We start from the raw sequence: 18,914 nt of genomic DNA, 5'->3' as shown, positions 1-18,914 counted from the left end.
CAGGTGCCTTAGGCAGGCAAGGTGAAACAGCAACACTCTTTACATAATTAAACAAATGGAATATAAACAGTTGTAACGAATTTTTGCCTAGCTAAAGTAATATTCTAAGTTCCAAGATGGTGTCGTCGCTGTGCGGGTCTCGGATGTCGGGGCTGCTGGGCCGAGCCCTCCCACGGGTGGGGCGGCCCATGTCGAGTGGCGCCCACGGCGAGGAGGGTTCAGCTCGCATGTGGAAGGCCCTCACCTACTTCGTGGCGCTGCCCGGGGTGGGAGTGAGCATGCTCAACGTCTTCCTGAAGTCGCGGCACGAAGAGCACGAGAGACCCGAGTTCGTCGCCTACCCCCATCTCCGCATCAGGACCAAGCCCTTCCCCTGGGGAGATGGTAACCATACCCTCTTCCACAACCCTCATGTGAACCCACTTCCGACTGGCTATGAAGATGAGTAAAGAGGACCTTCCCCCAGGCAACAAGGGACCACAGCACTGGTTTGGACCATTACTCCTTGTGGACCATGAAAGCGCATGGGGCGCTAAGCTCATCTTTCCTTGCATCCAACAGTGACCATTACACTGATCTTCCATCCCTTTGCTTATAAGAGATGGCCTAAATAAATAACTTAAAGTTACGTTGTTCATGAAAAAAAAAATAAAGTAATATTCTACAACAACCATGTCTTCAAATACATCTGCATAAAACCTTGTGAAGCCCCACTTCTTTGAGATGTGGGGTAGTATGGGTACTTGAGCTAGACTCTACAAAGAACCTCAGTCACATGTTCCTTATTCGACAGCTTGGTGAAGATCAACATAATGACATGGCCAAAGTGAACCTATCTACTGTGTCCTGAAGCCTCCCAAAGGCACCCTGAACATCTGGCTGTTGGGAGCCTGTCAACCCCGCACAGGACAGCATCGCAGATGATGCAGGAAGGGTAGAAACACACTTGAACATGAATGTCAACTTCACAGCATTCTTTGCCATGTGCTTGTGGGTGCAGGTATGGATGGCCTCCAGGGCTTTGGAAGAGCTGCTCTTGTTCATCTGACACCAGTGGCCACACAGCAAGAATTCATCCATACCGGCCTTCTTCCATCAGGTCAAAGATGCAGATCTTAGCACCAGACATACCAGAGCAGAAGGGAGACTTGGGTGTAGCCTGTTCTTACAACCCCTGCAGCATTGGGAGGCATCCCATAGTGATACCAGAATCTTTGATGGTGTTCTGTAGGGAGAGAAGTTCCTAAGGTTTCACAGAGTGGAATCTATTCTACTTGTTGGTACCCAGTTTACAGGATTAACTTCAGAGCACAATCACTACTTTGTCTTTAGAATTTAGATCACTGCCATGGGCCGGCCATGCCAGAGGAGCAGTGAGCTGCTCCCAGAAGGTGTCAGCCCACCTGAAGGGCATCCTCTGATGGGCCAATCTCATTAGAAAAGGTCACAGGACTTTAGACCCTGCGTTGTCTTCTGCTTCTGCTGTGCCTTTACATGTTGGCTGTGACTCTTTCTCTGGCATCTAGCATGGTATAAGAGGACATGGGGAGATCTCCACTGCCTGTAAGGTAGTGTGTTTATCTCTTGGAAACATCCTGTTCTATCGGGCATTTTTACCTGAGGATTGTCAAGAAAATGACCCCTCCCTAAGCTGTGCTGTTCAATTTGATAATAATAATGATAGCTTATACAGAGTTCTGATGAATAAAGATAAATACAAGCATATGTTTCACAGCCTGGGCCTGTGAGTCTCACCTAAGGAGCTGCATGGGTTATAGCTCAAGTTAATGACTAACAACTGAATCCCAGTAGCCCAAGTTTAAATTCTTTTAACATTAATGTCGGGAGATGTGTTCACAGGTCTCGGAGGGCATCACAGCTGAAACAAACCTTTGAAAATAACAGAGTTAGACTAAGTTGTTTTTGTTAAATAACTTTGAGGTAAAAAACCTCAAAAGACAATCTAAAGTTTTAGAAAGGCACATAGTTGAATGTTGGGAGCAGTGAACCCCCAGATCCTGAATTTCTTGTAAACAACTTGTTTTCCCCTGCTCTGAGACAGCCTGCAGCTGCTCTGAGCAGAGACCCTCGTGAGTTCCTGATGGCAGGGGAGTGGTTTCTGGTGAGTTTGGCTGGGGCGTGGCTATCAGTTAAGGATCTCTATCTAAGCGGCTCTGGTAAGCAATAAAGGGGGTATTCCTGGGGCATTCCTGTTTCAAGGATGACCTGTGTCTCTGTCTGTGTGTCTTTGTTCAGTTCAGTGGCCCTTGCCCAGTTCACAAACTGTGTGGTGGCACATAGAGCGCAGATGGGCGTAGTGCGCCACAGGTGAATGCGGAACTCTTCAAAGTCAGGAAACAAGAACAAAGCAGACCAATTATTACTCTCTTTGCTGGGGCTGGCTGATGACGAAAGGTGATGAGTAACTCCTTATACCCATTTCTCTCCTCAATCTCCTAATGAAAAAACTATTAATGAATGGATATGCATCCTAAAGATTTAAGTAGAGTTGAATGATTCTTTTTCATATATAAAAGTTTAGGTTTGTGATTTCTTTAAGATTCCTTACAAGATTACCTTTCAAGAAAAGTAATAAAGTAATTGGTCCTTTCTTTGTAACTGCAAAATGCAGCTTGCCAGTAAAAGACCTGACAAAAATACCTTGCTTGTCACATGGTTAATCTATAACAAGTTGCTTGGGTTTGAATGCATGTGGGTTCTTGGGATGATTTGTTTTTCACCTGTAATCATAAAATGTTTGATCATGTGAAGAAGATGAGAAACATATGTTTACTCAAAATCATTCACTTGAAAAACGGAATGCAACTGTTTTGACTCTTGTACTGCCTAGAAGATTCTGTGGGGGTATAAAAGCTGTAAAACAACATGAGCTAGAGAGAAAATAAAGAAGAAGAGGAATAAAGAAGGGAACCATTAAGAGAGTTTGTGAGTGCCTTTTTCCCTAACGCCCTCAGATAGAAAAGTTTAGCTTTGCCGACTCCGTGGATTCCTGTCAAGGTCCTGTGCTGCTGGAGGCTGGTCCCCAGACAGCAGCAGATCACTTTATTATTAACTAAATAGAATAAAAAAATCTGTGGGGCTGGAGAGCTGGCTCAACGGTTAAGAGCACCAGCTGCTTGTACAGAGGTTCTGAATTCAATTCCCAGCTTACAACCATCCCTAATAAGATCTGGTGCCCTCTTCTGGCCCATAGGCATACATACAGGCAGAACACTATATACATAATAAATAAATCTTTGAAAAAAATATGAATAGTCAGCTGTGTATTGTGGCTGACACAAGCAACCCAGCATTCCAGCAGCTGAGGCAAAAGAGTTACCACAAATCCCCAGGCCAGCATGAGCTACCTAGTAAATTCTAAGCAGCCTAGGTTACAAAGTAACGCCAAACCCAGCACTCCCAGAGGCAGATCTCTGAGTTTGATGCCAGCCTGGTTTACAGAACAAATTTCAGGACAGTTAGAGTTGTAGAGAAACTCTATCTCAAAAAACAAACAAACAAACAAAAGGCTGGTCATAGAGTGTATTTTCAGATACACAATGAATTTGTATTTATTTATTTATTATGTATACAGTATTCTGTCTGCTTGTATGCCTGCAGGCCAGAAGAGGGCACCAGACCTCATTACAGATGGTTGTGAGCCATTATGTGGTTGCTGGGAAATGAACTCGGGACCTTTGGAAGAGCTGGGAAATGAACTCGGGACCTTTGGAAGAGCAGGCAATGCTCTTAACCACTGAGCCATCTCTCCAGCTCCTACACAATGAATTTAAGGCCAGCCTAAGCTACACGCCTGACATGGTGGCTTTAGTCCCAGCACTCAAGGAAGCAGAGGAACCTTTGAGTTTGTGGCCAGCCTGGTCTACATATGAAATTTGAGGTCAGTCAAAATAAGAGGAAATCAAAAGGGGGCAAGAGGGCAGGGAGATGGCTCAGAAGGTCAAAGAACCTGCAGCAGCACAAGTTGCCATCTGGGTTAGAACCCCAGAAAGCATGGTAGGAGAGCCAACTTCCAAAGTTGTCTGGACCTTCACATGTGTACTCATGAGTACACGCACCCATGAACACACACACACCCAAATGTTAAATAATAAAAAAAAAATTAAAGGACCAGTGAGATAGTTCAGCAGGTAAAGACATTTACCAACAAGTCTAACCTGAGCCCAATCTCCAGGAAAAAGAAACAAAGCAATTCCTACACACTCTCCTCTGATCTACACACACACACACACCCCACATATACACACATATAATTTAAAATTTTGTAAGGCAGGAAAAATACCTTTTTACTTTGCGTTTATTTTTTGCCTTGTTTTGTTTGTTTGTTTGTTTTACTTCTCAAGACAGGGTTTCTCTGTGTAGCCCTGGCTGGTCCTGGAACTCAATCTGTAGACCAGGTTGGCCTCGAACTCAGAGATCTGCCTGCCTCTGCTTCCTAAATGCTGGAATTAACAGTGTGTACCGCCACTGCCCAGTTATTTTTTGCTTTTTTGACAGTATCTTGCTATATAATCCAGGCTGGTCACCAAGTTTCGATGATCCTCGTGTCTCAGCCTTCAGAATGCGAGGATTCTAGGCACATACCACTGTGTTGGCAAAACCTCTTGTCTCGGGAACCTCAATAGTAAGCCCTCAATGTTTTTTTGTTTGTTTGTTTGTTTTGGTTTTGTATTTTTTAAATATAGGGTTCCTCTATTATGTATCTCTGGCTGTTCTGGAACTCTGAAATGCAGACCAGGCTGGCCTCTGACTCCCAAATTCTGGGATTTACAGTGTGTGCCCCCACACCTGACATCTCAGTTCCCCATGAACATATGATTTCAATGCACTAATGGGACACCTTCATCTTCCAGGGGGAATGAGCCTCAGCCAAGATAAAATGTACTTCTGGTTGTTGTAGACAGGCAAATTCCTCTTTTCCTCTTGAGTCAAGAAATTGAGAACTAACCGTCATCTGAAGCAGGGAAAGCTTCCCTGTCTACATGCTCACACATACGGAAAACAGACAACTGTGTTGTGCTATTATTTTTCTCTCTCTTAATTGGTATTTGGAGACAAAGTCTCACTCTGTAGCCTAGGTTGGCCACTAGCTCTTGGCAATCTACCTGCCTCTACCCAGAATCACAGTGCTGGAATCACAGGCATGAGCCAGCACACCATGCATTACTTTCTCATTCCCTCTATCCCTCCTTTCCTCTTTTGAGACAGGACCATGCTCTGCGGCCTTGGTTACCTCAGATTCTCTGTGCAGCCCCAGCAGGCAGGGAACTCAGGTCCTCCTGCCTACACTTTCACAGTACTGGACAATGATGGCATTTGTCTACTGAGAAGAGCTTGGAGGAACTCAGCATTATCTTCTCGACCTAGTCAGCATATTCACTGTGTACACAAACCAAAAATATTTGGGGGTACACGCCTCTGGTCCCAGCACACAGGAGGCTGAGGCAGAATTATGAGTGTCCAGGAGGAGACTCGGGTGTGAGATGACTCGGTGGGTAAAGGGACTATCTGCCAAGTCTGACAACCTGAGACAGGAGAAGAGAGTCTGCTCCAGCAAGCTGTCTCCTAACCTCCTGGTCTCTGGTTTCCTGTCTCCCAGTGTGATAGCCCTCACACATACATTCTCATAACACTGGGCTGTCATTATTCCCAAGTCCCTCACCGGATGCCATACATATGGAGCCACAAGTTCTTTAACTTCCAGCATACGAAAGTGTGTGCTAAATAAATCTCTTGTGTTTCTAAAGTACCCAGCCTCCAGTATTCTGCCACAGTAACAAAGAAGAGCACTATAATGCATTAGAGATACAGAAACTAAGCCACAAAGCGAATGACATTCCTTAGATGTTGTAAGGAGTCCAGTTCTATAGTGTGTCTGGGGTAGAAGATGACTCCCTGATCTTGAGTTGGAGGAAACCACACAGACTTGTGGATAGTTGGGAGCAAGAAGAGCTGACAGCCGAGACCACCGAAGAAAAGACTCTGCTGGGCATTGTAGACACATCTTTAACCTCACACTAGGAAGAGGAAGGTCCATCTCTGTGTGTGTGAGGCCAACCAGGGCTACAGAAAAACCCATCTCGAAAAGCCACCAAGAGAGAGAGAGACAGACAGACAGAGAGAGAGAGAGAGAGAGAGGAAAAAGAAAAAATTTCTCTAAAATCTCTCTAACACTCCAGGGCCACAGGAGCCATCATTTGCTGTGGGAGAATTGTCTGTATTCTGTCAATCATATTTTAATAAAATGCTGATTGGCCAGGCAGGCAGGATAGGTGGGAAAGCCAGACAGGAAGTAGAGGTGGAGCAAAGAGACTGGGAGTATTCTGGGAAGCAGGAAGCTCCCTCCGCAGTTCTGCCCAGACCACCGGAGAGGAAAGATGTAAGCTGCCCCGCTGGAAAAGGTACTGAGCCATGTGCTAAAGTAGATAAGGATAATGGGGTAACATAAGTTATAAGAGCTAATAAGTAGCCTGACCTAATGGGCCAATCAGTTTATAATCTTATGGAGTCTTGTGTGTGATTTTCCTTGGGGCTTGCCGGCTGTGGGGTACTAGGCGGGACAGATACCCCAACAAGCCGGCCCTCATGTTACAATCATTATTAAAATAAAACAAACTGTGTGGTGCAGAGCCTTCTGAGCTGTGTTTTCACACAGAAAAGAGAGTCTCCGACTGGAATCACAGTTCAGGGAAGAGTACTCGCCTGGAATATTTGCAGTCTTGGTAGAGAGCAGAGGTCTGTGTCTGAGGCCAGGAAGCCACTTTAATCCCAACATTAAGGCAAACTCACAGAGATCCACCTGCCTCTGTCTCCCAAGTGCTGGGATTAAAGGTGTGTGCCACCACTGCCTGGCACCTTTTGTTTTTTTAAGACATGGTCTCATGTTGCCCAGGCTGGGCTCAAAATTACTATTTAATCAAGGATGCCCTTGAACTTCTGATCCTCCTATCTCTACCTCCCATTGTTGAAATGACAGGAAAACACAACCTTGCCTGGTTTAAGTGATGTTGGGAAATAAACCCAGGGGATCCTGCATGCTAGGCAAGCATTCTACAAACTGAGGTTCATCTCTAGCCCCACAATCTTTTTTTCTGTACCCTAGAAGTAGCATACACAAGGAGAAACAATATGAGAACACAGCTGTGGATTCCACTTGAACAAATCAATAAGTTACAGCAGTCTTGAGTGATTCACCATTGCCAAAGGGCGGATGAGTAACCGTGGTCAGCCTGGCTCCCAGGAAGTGTGCTGTCTGCTCAGCCACCCAGAACCGCAGGCAAGAAAAGACCATGACTTCCTATCTAGGTTCTAGAAATTCCCTTCTTTTTCTGTCACCTTTATCTTGTCATCCTTAGTTCCATGAGAACTGACAGAGGCAAGAAGATCTTCCTCAAGAACATGACATTGACTCTCAGCCGGTGGCTTTTCATTCAGTATGTACAGAACTGTAACTGTAGAATGGGGGAATGGGCTCTGCCAAGGTTTAAAATAAGATGCGCTGAAACAATCATTTCAAAAATCCACTTTTTACTTTGAAAAATATAAAATTCATATTGCTAAATTTAAAGGTGACTAAAGGAAAACAAAGATAACAGATTACTAAAAATAAATTAACCAGAACATTAATTCATATTTAAATAATAGGAACAAAATATAAACTGTAATTAATTAAACAGGGAACAACAGAACCATCAGACAGCCACAGACTAAATAGTCTTCCGTTACCTAAACAATAAATGTTTTTTGCTTTTTCAAGACAGGGTTTGCTGTGTTTCTGTGTAGTCCTGGCTGTCCTAGAACTCACTCTGTAGACCAGGCTGGCCTCAGACTCAGAGATCTACCTGCCTTTGCCTCCCGAGTGCTGGGATTAAAGCAGTGCACCACCACTGTTTGGCTAAAAATAAATATTTTTTTAAATAAAGATTAATTTTTCTTATTTTTAATTGTGTGTCTGTCTGTCTGCCTGTATGTGGGTATATGCAAGAGAGTGCAGATGCCCATGGAGGTCAGAGGCATCAGATCCTCATGGAGCTGGGTCACCAGAAACTGTGAACCACGTGAAGTGAAAGCTAGGAACCAACCTAACTCTGGTCCTCTGTGAGAGCAGAAATGGGGCTGGAGAGATGGTGTGGTAGTTAAGAGTACATATTACTCTTCCAGAAGACCTCAGTTCAGTTCCCAGCACACATGTTGGGTAGCCCATCCAGTCAATAACTCCAGTTCCAAAGGATCCAACATCCTCTTCTGGCTTCTAGTGCGGGAGGCTTCCATGGGCAAGTGTATACACACACACACACACACACACACACACACACACAAATAAAGATAAATATTTAAGGGGCTAAGGAGATGGTTCAGTGGTTAGAGTACTGGTAGCTCTTCCAGAGAACCCAGGTTCAGTTCCCCACACCCACATGGCAACTCACAACTGTAACTCCAGTTCAGGGGATCTGACACCCTCATATAGACATACAAGCGGGCAAAACACCAATGCTCATAAAACAGAAATAAACAAAATTTAAAAATAAATAAATATTTAAATACAGGCCAGCCACAATTACATAGTGAGACTGTATGTCAAAAAAAGGAATAAATATATTTGAATAAATCTATTTTTTAAGAGCAGCAAGTACTCTTAATTGCTTAGTTATCTCTCTAACCAAAATTAAGGACTTTAATACAAAGAAAACTTACTTACCAAATATAAATATACCAAATATAATTTATTCATCTTACCTGCCATGGATCCAGCCATTAATCTGTGTACATGACCAGAAACTCCCAGCTTTGTAGTAATGAACTAGAAACCAAAAACACTGAATTAAATGAGATTATATTTTATGTGTTAAAGTTAGAAGAGCCAGAGAGATGGCTTAGAGGTCAAGAGCATTTGCTGCTCTCGGATTCTCTTCCCACTACCCACAAGGTGGCTCATAACTGACCATAACTGCAGTCCCAGGGAATACAGCACCCTCTTCTGGCTACCATAGGCACCAGACATTTACAATACACACACACACACACACACACACAATGAAAACAAATGTCTGGCATCAAACATAATATTTAAAGAGATAAAAGAGAAAATCCAACTACCGTTTTGTAATGCTCAAACGCCATGAACTGGATTGCACCATAGGGAAAGATTCGAATCATCATTGCACCATTTCCTTTATACAGTCCAAGGTATCCTTCTTTTTGGGGAACGGCACGCAGCGTAGAAAGTACCCCTATTTATGGAAAGAGTTTAGAAGAAAAACACTATTAAAGTCTTGAAAACTATAACTTCGAGCCAGGCACATGGCTCACATCTGTAAGCTTTTTTTAAAAAAAAATATTTATTTATTTATTATGTATACAATATCCTGTCTACATGTATACCTGCAGGCCAGAAGAGGGCACCAGACCTCATTAGAGATGGTTGTGAGCCACCATGTGGTTGCTGGGAGTTGAACTCAGGACCTTTGGAAGAGCGGGCAATGCTCTTAACCTCTGAGCCATCTCTCCAGCCCCATCTGTAAGCTTTCTTAACTGTTTTTGTTTTGTTCTCCTTTTTCTGTTAGTATGTATCTATTTGCCATTATGTATGTGCTTGAGAATGTGTGCACACTGGTGTGTTCATGTAACTGTGCATGTGTGGAGTCGGAGGACAACTTTGAGGAGCCAGTTCCCTCCTTCCATATTTATATGGGTTCTGGGGATCAAACTCAAGTCAATAGGCTTAAACGGCAAGCATATGACCCACTGCGCCCTCTTGCTGATCCTCATTTTTGTTTTCTTTCTGTTGTTGTTGTTGTTGTTGTTGTTGTTGTTGTGTGTGGTGTCTGTGGGTGTGTTGTTTTATGACGGGGTCTCACTATGTAGCTCCAGCTGGCCTGTAGTTCACAGAGATCTGTATGCCTCTCTGCGGGATTAAAGACACGACACGTGCCACCAGCTGGACCCTGCTTTGTTCTTTTTCCTAACTGTAACCTCAACATAAGGGAGGAAGATAGCATACTCAAGGCCAACCTAAAGAACAGTATGTCTCAATGCTCTCTCCTCCAATAAACATATCTAAATTCAAATTTTCATAGAAAACAGACAGACATTACTAAACCATCATTCATAACAAAACTGTATTTGAGGAATTATATAATTTCATGAGTGTTTTGCTTTGTTTTCTTAGAGAGGTTCTCCTATAACCCAGGCTGATCTCAAACACACAACACAGCCAGGAATGACCTTGAGTCCTGATCCTCCTGCCTCTACCTCTCAAGTGCTGGGATTATTAGTGTATACCATCAGCCCTGACCACAAGTGGTAATTTATTTATTTTTTTAACAGTTTATTTTCTTATTTCTAAGAGACTGATGATGAAGCTTTTTTAAAAATGTGCATTGGTGTGTTGCCTGTGTATATATCTGTGTGAATGTGTCAGAACCCCTGGAACTTGAATTACAAACAGTTGTGAGTTGCCATGTGGGTGCTGGGAATTGAATCTGGGTCCTTTGGATGATCAGCCAATGCTCTTAACTGTTGAACCAACTCTCCAGCTCCAATTTCTTTATTTTATTTCATGTATACAACTCTTTTGTCTACATGTATGTATGCATTATATGAGTGACAGGTGCCCATAAAGCTCAAAAGAGGGTATTGAATTCCCTGGAACTGGAGCCATAGATGACCATTAGCACCATTGTGTGGGTGCTGAGAACTGAACCCAGGTCTCTACATGAACAAAAAGTGCTTCCAATCTTTGAGCCATCTCTCCAGCCCACAACAGGAATGGTAAATTTCTATATTATAGTTAAACTGCATCATTTATCTAAGTCATATAAATAAGCTTTACTAACACAAAATATACGGTTTACCACTGAGATGGACATGATAGTGCACACTTTTAATCCGAGCACCGGAAAGGCAGAGGCAGGTGGATCTCTGTGAGTTCAAGGCCAGCCTGATCTACACAGTAAGTTTCAGGACAGGGCTATGTAAAGAGACCCTGCAATAAAAATAAACAGATAGATAAGATAGATAAAATGATAAATGAATAAACCAACAAAAAAACCTTACCACTAAAAGAACAGCTATTAATCTTTAAAAAATTATATTCAAAGTCATAGCAAATATATTGAATGAACCAGAACCACCTAACAAGCTTAGCAGCAGCAATAAATATATCTGATGTTCAGATGTTGCACTGAGGATTATAAGGATCTATCTGAAATGATGAGAGAAGGCTCCTCAGGCTGGCCTAAGTACAAGTTTATTTTCATAAGGAAATAAGAAACAAGGAAGTAGCAGGAACAGGCACCTCTGGGTACTCAAGACGGTGGCAGAACGAAGTGGCAGAGCTCTTGTTTAACTTGTGTGAGGCAACAGGTTCAATAATCAGTACCAAACACAAAACTTTAAAATGTCAGCCAGGAGGAAGTGGCACACACCTTTAGTCCCAGCACTCAGGAAGTAGAGGCAGGTGGATCTCTGAGTTCAAGGCCAGTATGGTCCACAGAGTTGCAGTCTGGACAGCCAGGGCCAAACAGTAAAACCCTGTTTTGAAAAACAAAACCAAACCAAAACAAAACAAAAACAAAAACAAAAAAACAAAAAAGTCTAGGAACTGCTTAATGCCGAGGGTACTGTTTGTCCTGGGAATACCGACAAAGGGCTTCGCTCTGCTCCACCTGTGGGTATCTTTAGATTCCAGCAACATGACTCACTAATCCATTAGTATCCACTGGGGCATGTGCCAAGATGCCCCAGTGGATAGCTGAAACTTCACATAATATCAAACCCCAGGAACACTACGTTTTCCTGTACAAACATACTTACGATAAATTTTAATCCGTAAATCAGGCACAGTAAGCTGTGCATGGTGGTTTGCTCCAGTGACATCCGCACTGAGAGGACTGAGACAGAAGGGTTGACAAGAACAGACCAACCTCTGCTACAGAGTGAATTCTAGGCTAGCCTAGGCTTCAGTGAGATCTTATATTTAAAAAATTAATTAAACAAAATAGATAAAAGAAAACCAGTTATGGGGACCCAATCCTATACTCTAGTAATTGGGTGGCTGAGACAGGAGTCCAAGGACAGCTTGGACTACACAGCTACAGAACAGATAGAGCTGTATCGGGAGACATGGTCTAAAAAGAGGGGTAGCGAGTAGTCTCTTGGAAGCTTGTCCCAAACATCAACTCTCTTACTCTTCTCTGCACAAGAAAACAGGTAGGCAATGCTTCACTCCTTTCCATCTTCAGCATCTACCTAGTTTTTACGTCAACTTGACATAAGCTAGAGTTATGTGAAAGAGAGAACCTCAAATGAGAAAATGCCTCCATAAAATAGGGCTGTAGGCAAGTCTATAGGGCATTTTCTTAATTAGTGATTGATGGAGGAGGGCCATCCCTGGGCAGATGGTCCTTGGTTCTATAAGAAAGTAGACTGAAGCCAGCTAGTGGTGGCGGCACATGCCTTTAATCCCAGCACTGGGGAGGCAGAGGCAGGCAGATCTCTGTGAGTTCGAGGCCAGCCTGGTCTACAGAGTAGACAGAACAGAACAGACTCTAAAGCTACACAGAGAAACCCTGTTTTGAAAAACAATAACTAACCAACTAAATAAATAAATAAATAAATATATAAAGTAAAAAAGAAAGTAGACTGAGCAAGCTATAAGGAGCAAGCTAGTAAGCAGCGCTCCTCCGCTGCCTATGCATCAGCGCCTGCCTCCAATTTCCTGCCCTGTTTGAGTTCCTGACTTCCTTCAGTGAAGAACTGTGATATAGAGGAGTAAGTCAAATAAACTGTTTCCTCCCCAACTTGTTTTTGGTCATGGTGCTTCATCCCAGCACTAGAAGTCCACACTAGGACAGCATCTGTAACTCACCTAAATGTTTGTAATGGTGGTTGTGAGCTTGTAATAAAACCTTTACTCGATCCAAAGGAGCAACTGTGGTTTTAGCACAGCACCCAGCAATACCTAAAAGAAAACGGAAAGGTCAGATAGAATCTGGATACCATCTCTTCCTAAAGGGAAATCATCACGGGTCTAGTGAGTACCCCAACTATGGTTCAGTTTGGTCCCCGTAATGAGAACTGCTTGGTATTAGGGTTATGCAGATGACTGACCCCCAATCCCTGCAACCTAAAAGCTAGTTTTAAGAGTATACAGCAATGCAATACCCAATGTCTGATGAGCAGAGGGCAAGATACCCAACCAGGAAGTTCTACTTGAAACTGATTTCTTGGCCAACTGGTGGTGGTGCACGCTTTTAATCCCAGCACTCATGAGGTAGAGGCAGGCGGATCTCTATGAGTTCGGGGCCAGCCTGGTCTACGGAGCGAGTTCCAGGACAGGCTCCAAAGCTACACAAAAAAAAAGAAAAGAAAAAAAGAAACCAGGTCTCTGTGAGTTCCAAGTTTCCAAACCAGCCTGGTCTATGTAGTGGCTTCCAGGCCAGCCAGGGCTCCATGCATGGTGAGGAGCCGCCCCACCACCACCAAAAATAATTTTTCTTCTGGCTTTATCGTGGAAACTCTGTCTCGAAAAACTGAAAAGAAAAAAAAAACAGAAACTGATTTCTTCTAGAAATATATTCTTCATTAAAACAGCAAAACAACCTTTGCTCATGAAATTAATCATTCATTTACAATGCAGCAAGTATGCATTTGGTGCCTACACTGTTCCACCAGCACATGGTAGGCATGGAAGCAGAGACATGCTTACAGGAAGTTCACTTAGATCCCTGAGATGTCAGCCCAGCAATAAAGATGGTTTTAAAATGATCAAACGGAGGACATGGTGACATAAACCAGCCTTTGGAAAGTTGTGACAGAGGATTGCTGTGAGTTCCCTTTGCTGCAGATATGCACTTCCAGGCCAATTTAAACTACAGAGTGAGATCATATCTTAAAAAAAAGAAAAGGAAAAAAGAAAAAAAAAAAAAAAAACAGGGCATAGCCCATGCCTTTAATCCCAGTATTTGGGAGACAGAGGCAAGTAGGTCATCTGTGTGAGTTGGATGCCAGCCTGGTTTATATAGTGAGTTCCAAGACACCTATGGCTACATAGAGAGACACTGTCTCAAGGAAAAAAGAAAGCTGGGTGGTGGTGCACACCTTTAATCCCAGCACTCGGGAGGCAGAGGCAGGTGAATCTCTCTGAGTTGGAGACCAGCCTGGTCTACAAAACAAGTTCCAGGACAACCAGAGGTAAACAGAGAAATTCTGTCTTAGAAAAAGAAAGAAGGAAAGGAAGAAAAGCAAAAGAAAGAAAATAAATTTTAGGAGTTTGAGAGATAATCCAGCAGTTAAGAGCACTGCTTGTTCTTCCAGAGGACCTGAATTCGATTACGGGCACCTATAGGGTAGCTCAAACCATCTGTAATTCCAGTACCAGGATGCCCTCTTCTGGCATCCACTGGCAGTCCCTGCATATGGTGTGAAGACAGACATATAGGCAGCCAGACAGTTGTGGTACACACCTTTAATCCCAGCACTTGGGAGGCAGAGGCAGGTGGATCTCTGTGAGCTTGAGGCTAGCCTGGTCTACAAGAGCTAGTTCCAGAACAGGCTCCAAAGACTACAGAGAAACCCTGTCTTGAAAAACAAAAAACAAACAAACAAACAAAAGACATAAATACAGGCAAAAACCCCATACACATAAAATAAAAATAAAGGAAAAACTTTTTAATTTAATCACATACAAAATATTATGAAGACTTTTCTACCAGAGTCAGGCATGAGGTTCACACCTATAATACCAACACTGGGAAAGCAGACGCAGAATATCTGCCTCAGGTCATATCAACTTTGAAGCCAGCCTAGACTGCATAAGACCCTGTTTCAAAACACTACCACCACCACCTACTGCACAAACATGAGGACCCGAATCTAGGCCTGAGTCCAGATCGCGAGTACCCATCTAAAACCTGGGCATGGTTGCATCTGACTGTAACCTCAGCGCTGGCAGGCTGGAGCAGGCAGATCTCTGGAGCCCACTGATCAACCACCCTAACCAATCAGTGAGCTCCAGGGAAAGACTGCTTCAAAAACTAAGGTGGATGGCCAGTCACTGGAGTTGGAATTTTCTTTGAGCTGACAACCAGGTCCCAAATAAAGACAGAGAGACTTATTATTAATTATGAATGCTTAGCCTTAACTTAGGCTTGTCACACGCACATACACAGAGAGAGATAAATGTAATTTTTAAATAAATAAAAAGAATCTTTTCCCCCTTCCAAAGTGCTGGTCATGGTGGCACATGGCCTACAAATGCAGGACTAGGCCAAGGCAGCAGAACTGGAAGAATCAGGAGTTTAAAGTCAGCCTCGGTCAACCAGTTTCTTTCTTCCTGTGGATCTGGTACGCAAGAGCTGCCAAGTATAACCTCCTTGGTAGTCTATGCAGCCTGCTGGGTGTCCAGTTTCCCCTTAGAGACCTTCGGGACAGTTTTCTGATGGGTGTTTATATCTCTGATCTCAATGCTGACCCCCAACCTAGGACTCGGAAAAATAGACAGGGTACCTTTGGGAAGCCCTAGGACAGTGTGGCCAGGGTTCATGTAGTGGTTTGAATGAGAACAAACCCCATAGTCTCATATGCTTGAATACTTGGTCCTAAATTGGTGAAACTGTTTGGGAAGGCTCAGGAAGCATGGACTTGTTGAAGGATGTGGGTCACTGTGGGTACAGGCTTTGAGGTTTCAAAAGACTCCCACCAGTGTGTCTTCCTATGCCTCCTGTTTAAAGATCAGAATAAGCTCTCAGATGTTGCTGAAGTTATGCCTTTGCTCTGCCATCGTGAACTCTGAAACCAAAGCCCAACTAAACACTTTTTTTTTGAGATGGGGTCTCACTATGTATTCCTGGCTGTTCTGGAATTTGCTCTGTAGGTCAGGTGTGCCTTGAATTCACAGACATCAACCTGCCATTTTCCTAAAGCACTGGGATTAAAGGAGTGTGACACCAGGCCCAGTCAATAGATCTTTCTTTTGTCCTCTGATACACACACAGACACACAGACACACACAGACACACACACACACACACACAGAGAGAGGGGGGGGGGCCAAAGTGGGCACCTAACTGGAACTCAGGTGTTCCAGTATGAATAAAAACATGTCATTGTTTTGTTTTGTTTTGTGTTTTGAGACAGTCTGGCCTCAAACTTACATAGATCCACCTGCCTCTGCCTCCTGAATGCCAGAAACAAGAGATGCTTTTTCAATCTGCAGAAGAAAATAATTACATTCTCAATACCACTGCAAGCTATGGACACAATCTTTCCACAAGTCCTCATAATGTGGGTTTTTTTTAATTGCCATTCGTAAATAATTAGGTGGTAACAACTCAAGCAGTCAGTCGTTGTGGGGAAGGGGAGGGGTAAAGGACAGCAGCATCTGCACACAGGAAGGGAGAGGAAATCTGGAACCTGGAAACCTTCTGGCCTTGCCGCCACAGCCAGAGTACTTCTTTTCAAGCAATTGCAGCTTTGTTTACCACGATTTCCGGAACCAGTTTTGGTCGTAGGCAGTTTTGCACAATACCCTTAGTCATTTTTGTTTTGTTTTTGAGACATGGTATCACTATGCATTCCTAGCTTGCCTGGAACTTGCTACGTAGACCAGGAACCTCCAACTCAAGATCTGCCTGTCTCTGCCTCCCTGATGTCAGATTCAAGGCACGTGCCACCCACGTTCACCTCATGTCCTAGTCTATTTTTAAAAGCTGGCCTCCAGAGACGGACAGTGGCACACGCCTGTCATTCCAGCACTTGGGAGGTAGAGGTGTTCAAACCCAGCTTCAAATACATAAGGAGGCTGGAGGGACTACATTAAATAGTCTCATATTCTCAATCTCACCCCCTCCTCTCTCTGTCTCTCTCTGTCTCTCTCTGTCTCCCTCTCTCTCTCTCTCTCTCTCTCTCTCTCTCTTTCACACACACACACACACACACACACACACACACACACCACGTGTGAAGGGAGCACGAGCGCAAGCTGGCTTCCACCCACCTCCCCAATATTTGTTTTCCTTTTAAGCAAACGGCAAAACCCAAGCCTACACTGTCAGTCAGATTATTTGTAACAGAAAGAGGTGCCTGCCCATCATGTCCCACCTAAGGAATCCTTTTCTTTTCAACCATAGGGAACAGGTGCTTAGTTCAGTTCGTCCACGTCCCTGGGGGCCGGTGGAGGATCGGATCAGTCGCCAGCGGCTGAGATCACTGCCCGGCAGCGCGCTGCAGCGGAAGTCCCGAGCTGTCACCGCGGCCGCCGGCTCTGACCCGCCGGTGGCCCTACTTCTCCAACCCATCCCCCGGGTCCCGGCGGCGGACACCTACCTCCGGCCAGGAAGGAACGCAGCCAGTAGAAGTCTCGGCGCGAGGTCGCGCCTCCGCTCCCCGCCGCCTGCGACACCGCGGGTGCAGGGTCAGCCGCCGCCAAGGCCGCCGCCGCCGCCGCCATCGGGACCTGCGCCACGTCCCGAGCCTCCGCTGCCAACTTACAAAAGCCTGGGCAGCACCATGGCTGGAGCCGGCTCTGACAGGAGCCGGGCCGCCGGGCGGGCGGGGCCAGATGATGCCCACGGCGCGGCGGCGCGGAATGATGACGCACGAGCAGCTGGGTCCCGGCCAAGGGGGTCGGGGATTAGGGCGGAAGTGGGCGTTGCCCAGGGGGTTTGGGCTCTCAGGGTCCTGTTGTCCTAGCAGAAGATTCGTGGAAAGCTGGCCTTTCAAAGCTCCCCACCTCTGTAGCCAGGCGTGGTGGTTCAGGCCTGCGGTCTCAACACTCTCAAGCCTGATGCAGGAGAATGAAAATCAATGTAAGTTTGAGCTGCATAGTGAGACCCTATCCCTGCTCATTCAATCCCAGCACCTAGGATTCAGAATCAGGAGGATCACCTCCCTCCAGATCAAGGCCAGCCTAGGCATCAAATTGAGTCCCAGACTATCCAGGGCTGCTGAGAGAGACTCTGTTTCAAAAGAAAAAGCTGGGCCAGCAAGATGGCACAACGGGTGGAGACACTTGCCGCAAGGTTAGACGACCTGAATTATCTCCAGGACCTGTTTAGTTGAAGGAAACAATTGATTCCCACAAGATGTTCTCTGACTTCCACGCATGCACTATGGTGGCGCATGTGCGCCACACACAATAAGAAATGTTGGGGGCTGGAGAGATGGATCAGCGGTTATAAGAACACATATATTCTTGCTGAGTACCTGGCTGCGGTCGGTTCCCAGTAACCACTGCTCCCAAACCACGCATAACTCCAGCTCCAGGAAATCCTGGAGTCTCTTCTGACTCCGTGAGTATCAAGCACGCACGTGGTGCACATACATCGAGGCAAAACCTATACAAAATAAATATATCATAAATAAATGTTTAAAAATAAAGTAGCCAGGGGCTGGAGAGGTGGCTTAGAGGTTAAGAGCACTGGCTGCTCTTCCAGAGGTCCTGAGTTCAGTTCCCATATGGTGGCTCAATACCATCTGTAATGAGTTCTAGTACCTTCTTCTGGCCTGCAGACATACATGTAGAACATCATATACATAATAAATAAATCTATAAATAAATAAAGTAGCCAGGCTGGGCATGGTGGCGCTCACCTTTAATCCCAGGACTCAAGAGACAGAGGCAGGCAGATCTCTCTGTGTTAGAGGCCAACTCTGCCAGCTCTGTCTACAGGGCAAATTCCAAAACAGTCAGGGAGACTTAGAGAGACCCTGTACCAAAAATACAGTTGTTAAACTGGGACTAGTGGTGCATGCCTGCAATCCCATCACTCTGGAGGTAGAAGCAGTAGGGTTGGGAATTTGAGGCTACCCTCTGCTATGCAGAGTTGAAAACCAAGTTGGCCTACATGAAATTTCCCTAAAGAAAAGAGTCGATGCCAACAAAACAAATAAAA

General features: G+C 44.7%; 2 protein-coding genes and 1 pseudogene across 3 annotated transcripts in view; 2 read left to right on the top strand and 1 right to left on the bottom strand.

Moving 5' to 3' along the window:
- Positions 1–17,560, bottom strand: part of Slc25a16 (solute carrier family 25 member 16) — a 29,533-nt gene extending 11,973 nt beyond the window's left edge. The window contains exons 1-4 of one of the 2 annotated variants that reach the window (XM_085679713.2): positions 17,347–17,560; positions 12,890–12,982; positions 9,118–9,251; positions 8,758–8,821 (exon numbers count right to left, since the gene is read on the bottom strand). In XM_085679713.2, coding sequence (XP_085535839.1) covers positions 8,758–8,821; positions 9,118–9,251; positions 12,890–12,982; positions 17,347–17,470 — 415 coding nt within the window. In that variant the 5' untranslated portion in view covers positions 17,471–17,560. The remainder of the gene's footprint in view (positions 1–8,757; positions 8,822–9,117; positions 9,252–12,889; positions 12,983–17,346) is intronic. The other variant, XM_048451794.3, reaches the window with a different exon arrangement.
- On the top strand, positions 113–628 carry LOC148119151 (cytochrome c oxidase subunit 6A1, mitochondrial). The gene has a single exon (XM_087898178.1). The coding sequence runs from the start codon at positions 117–119 to the stop codon at positions 447–449; it is 333 nt and encodes a 110-aa protein (XP_087754304.1). The 5' UTR covers positions 113–116; the 3' UTR covers positions 450–628.
- LOC125411596 (small nucleolar RNA SNORA70) lies at positions 15,328–15,455 on the top strand (annotated as a pseudogene).
- Positions 17,561–18,914: the final 1,354 nt, after the last annotated feature.

Source organism: Myodes glareolus, chromosome 18 (assembly GCF_982192425.1).
Source record: "Myodes glareolus chromosome 18, mMyoGla1.1, whole genome shotgun sequence".
Classification (NCBI taxonomy): domain Eukaryota; kingdom Metazoa; phylum Chordata; class Mammalia; order Rodentia; family Cricetidae; genus Myodes; species Myodes glareolus.
The sequence above is the reverse complement of the archived record's forward strand: the minus strand, read 5'-3'. Positions and strand labels throughout refer to the sequence as shown.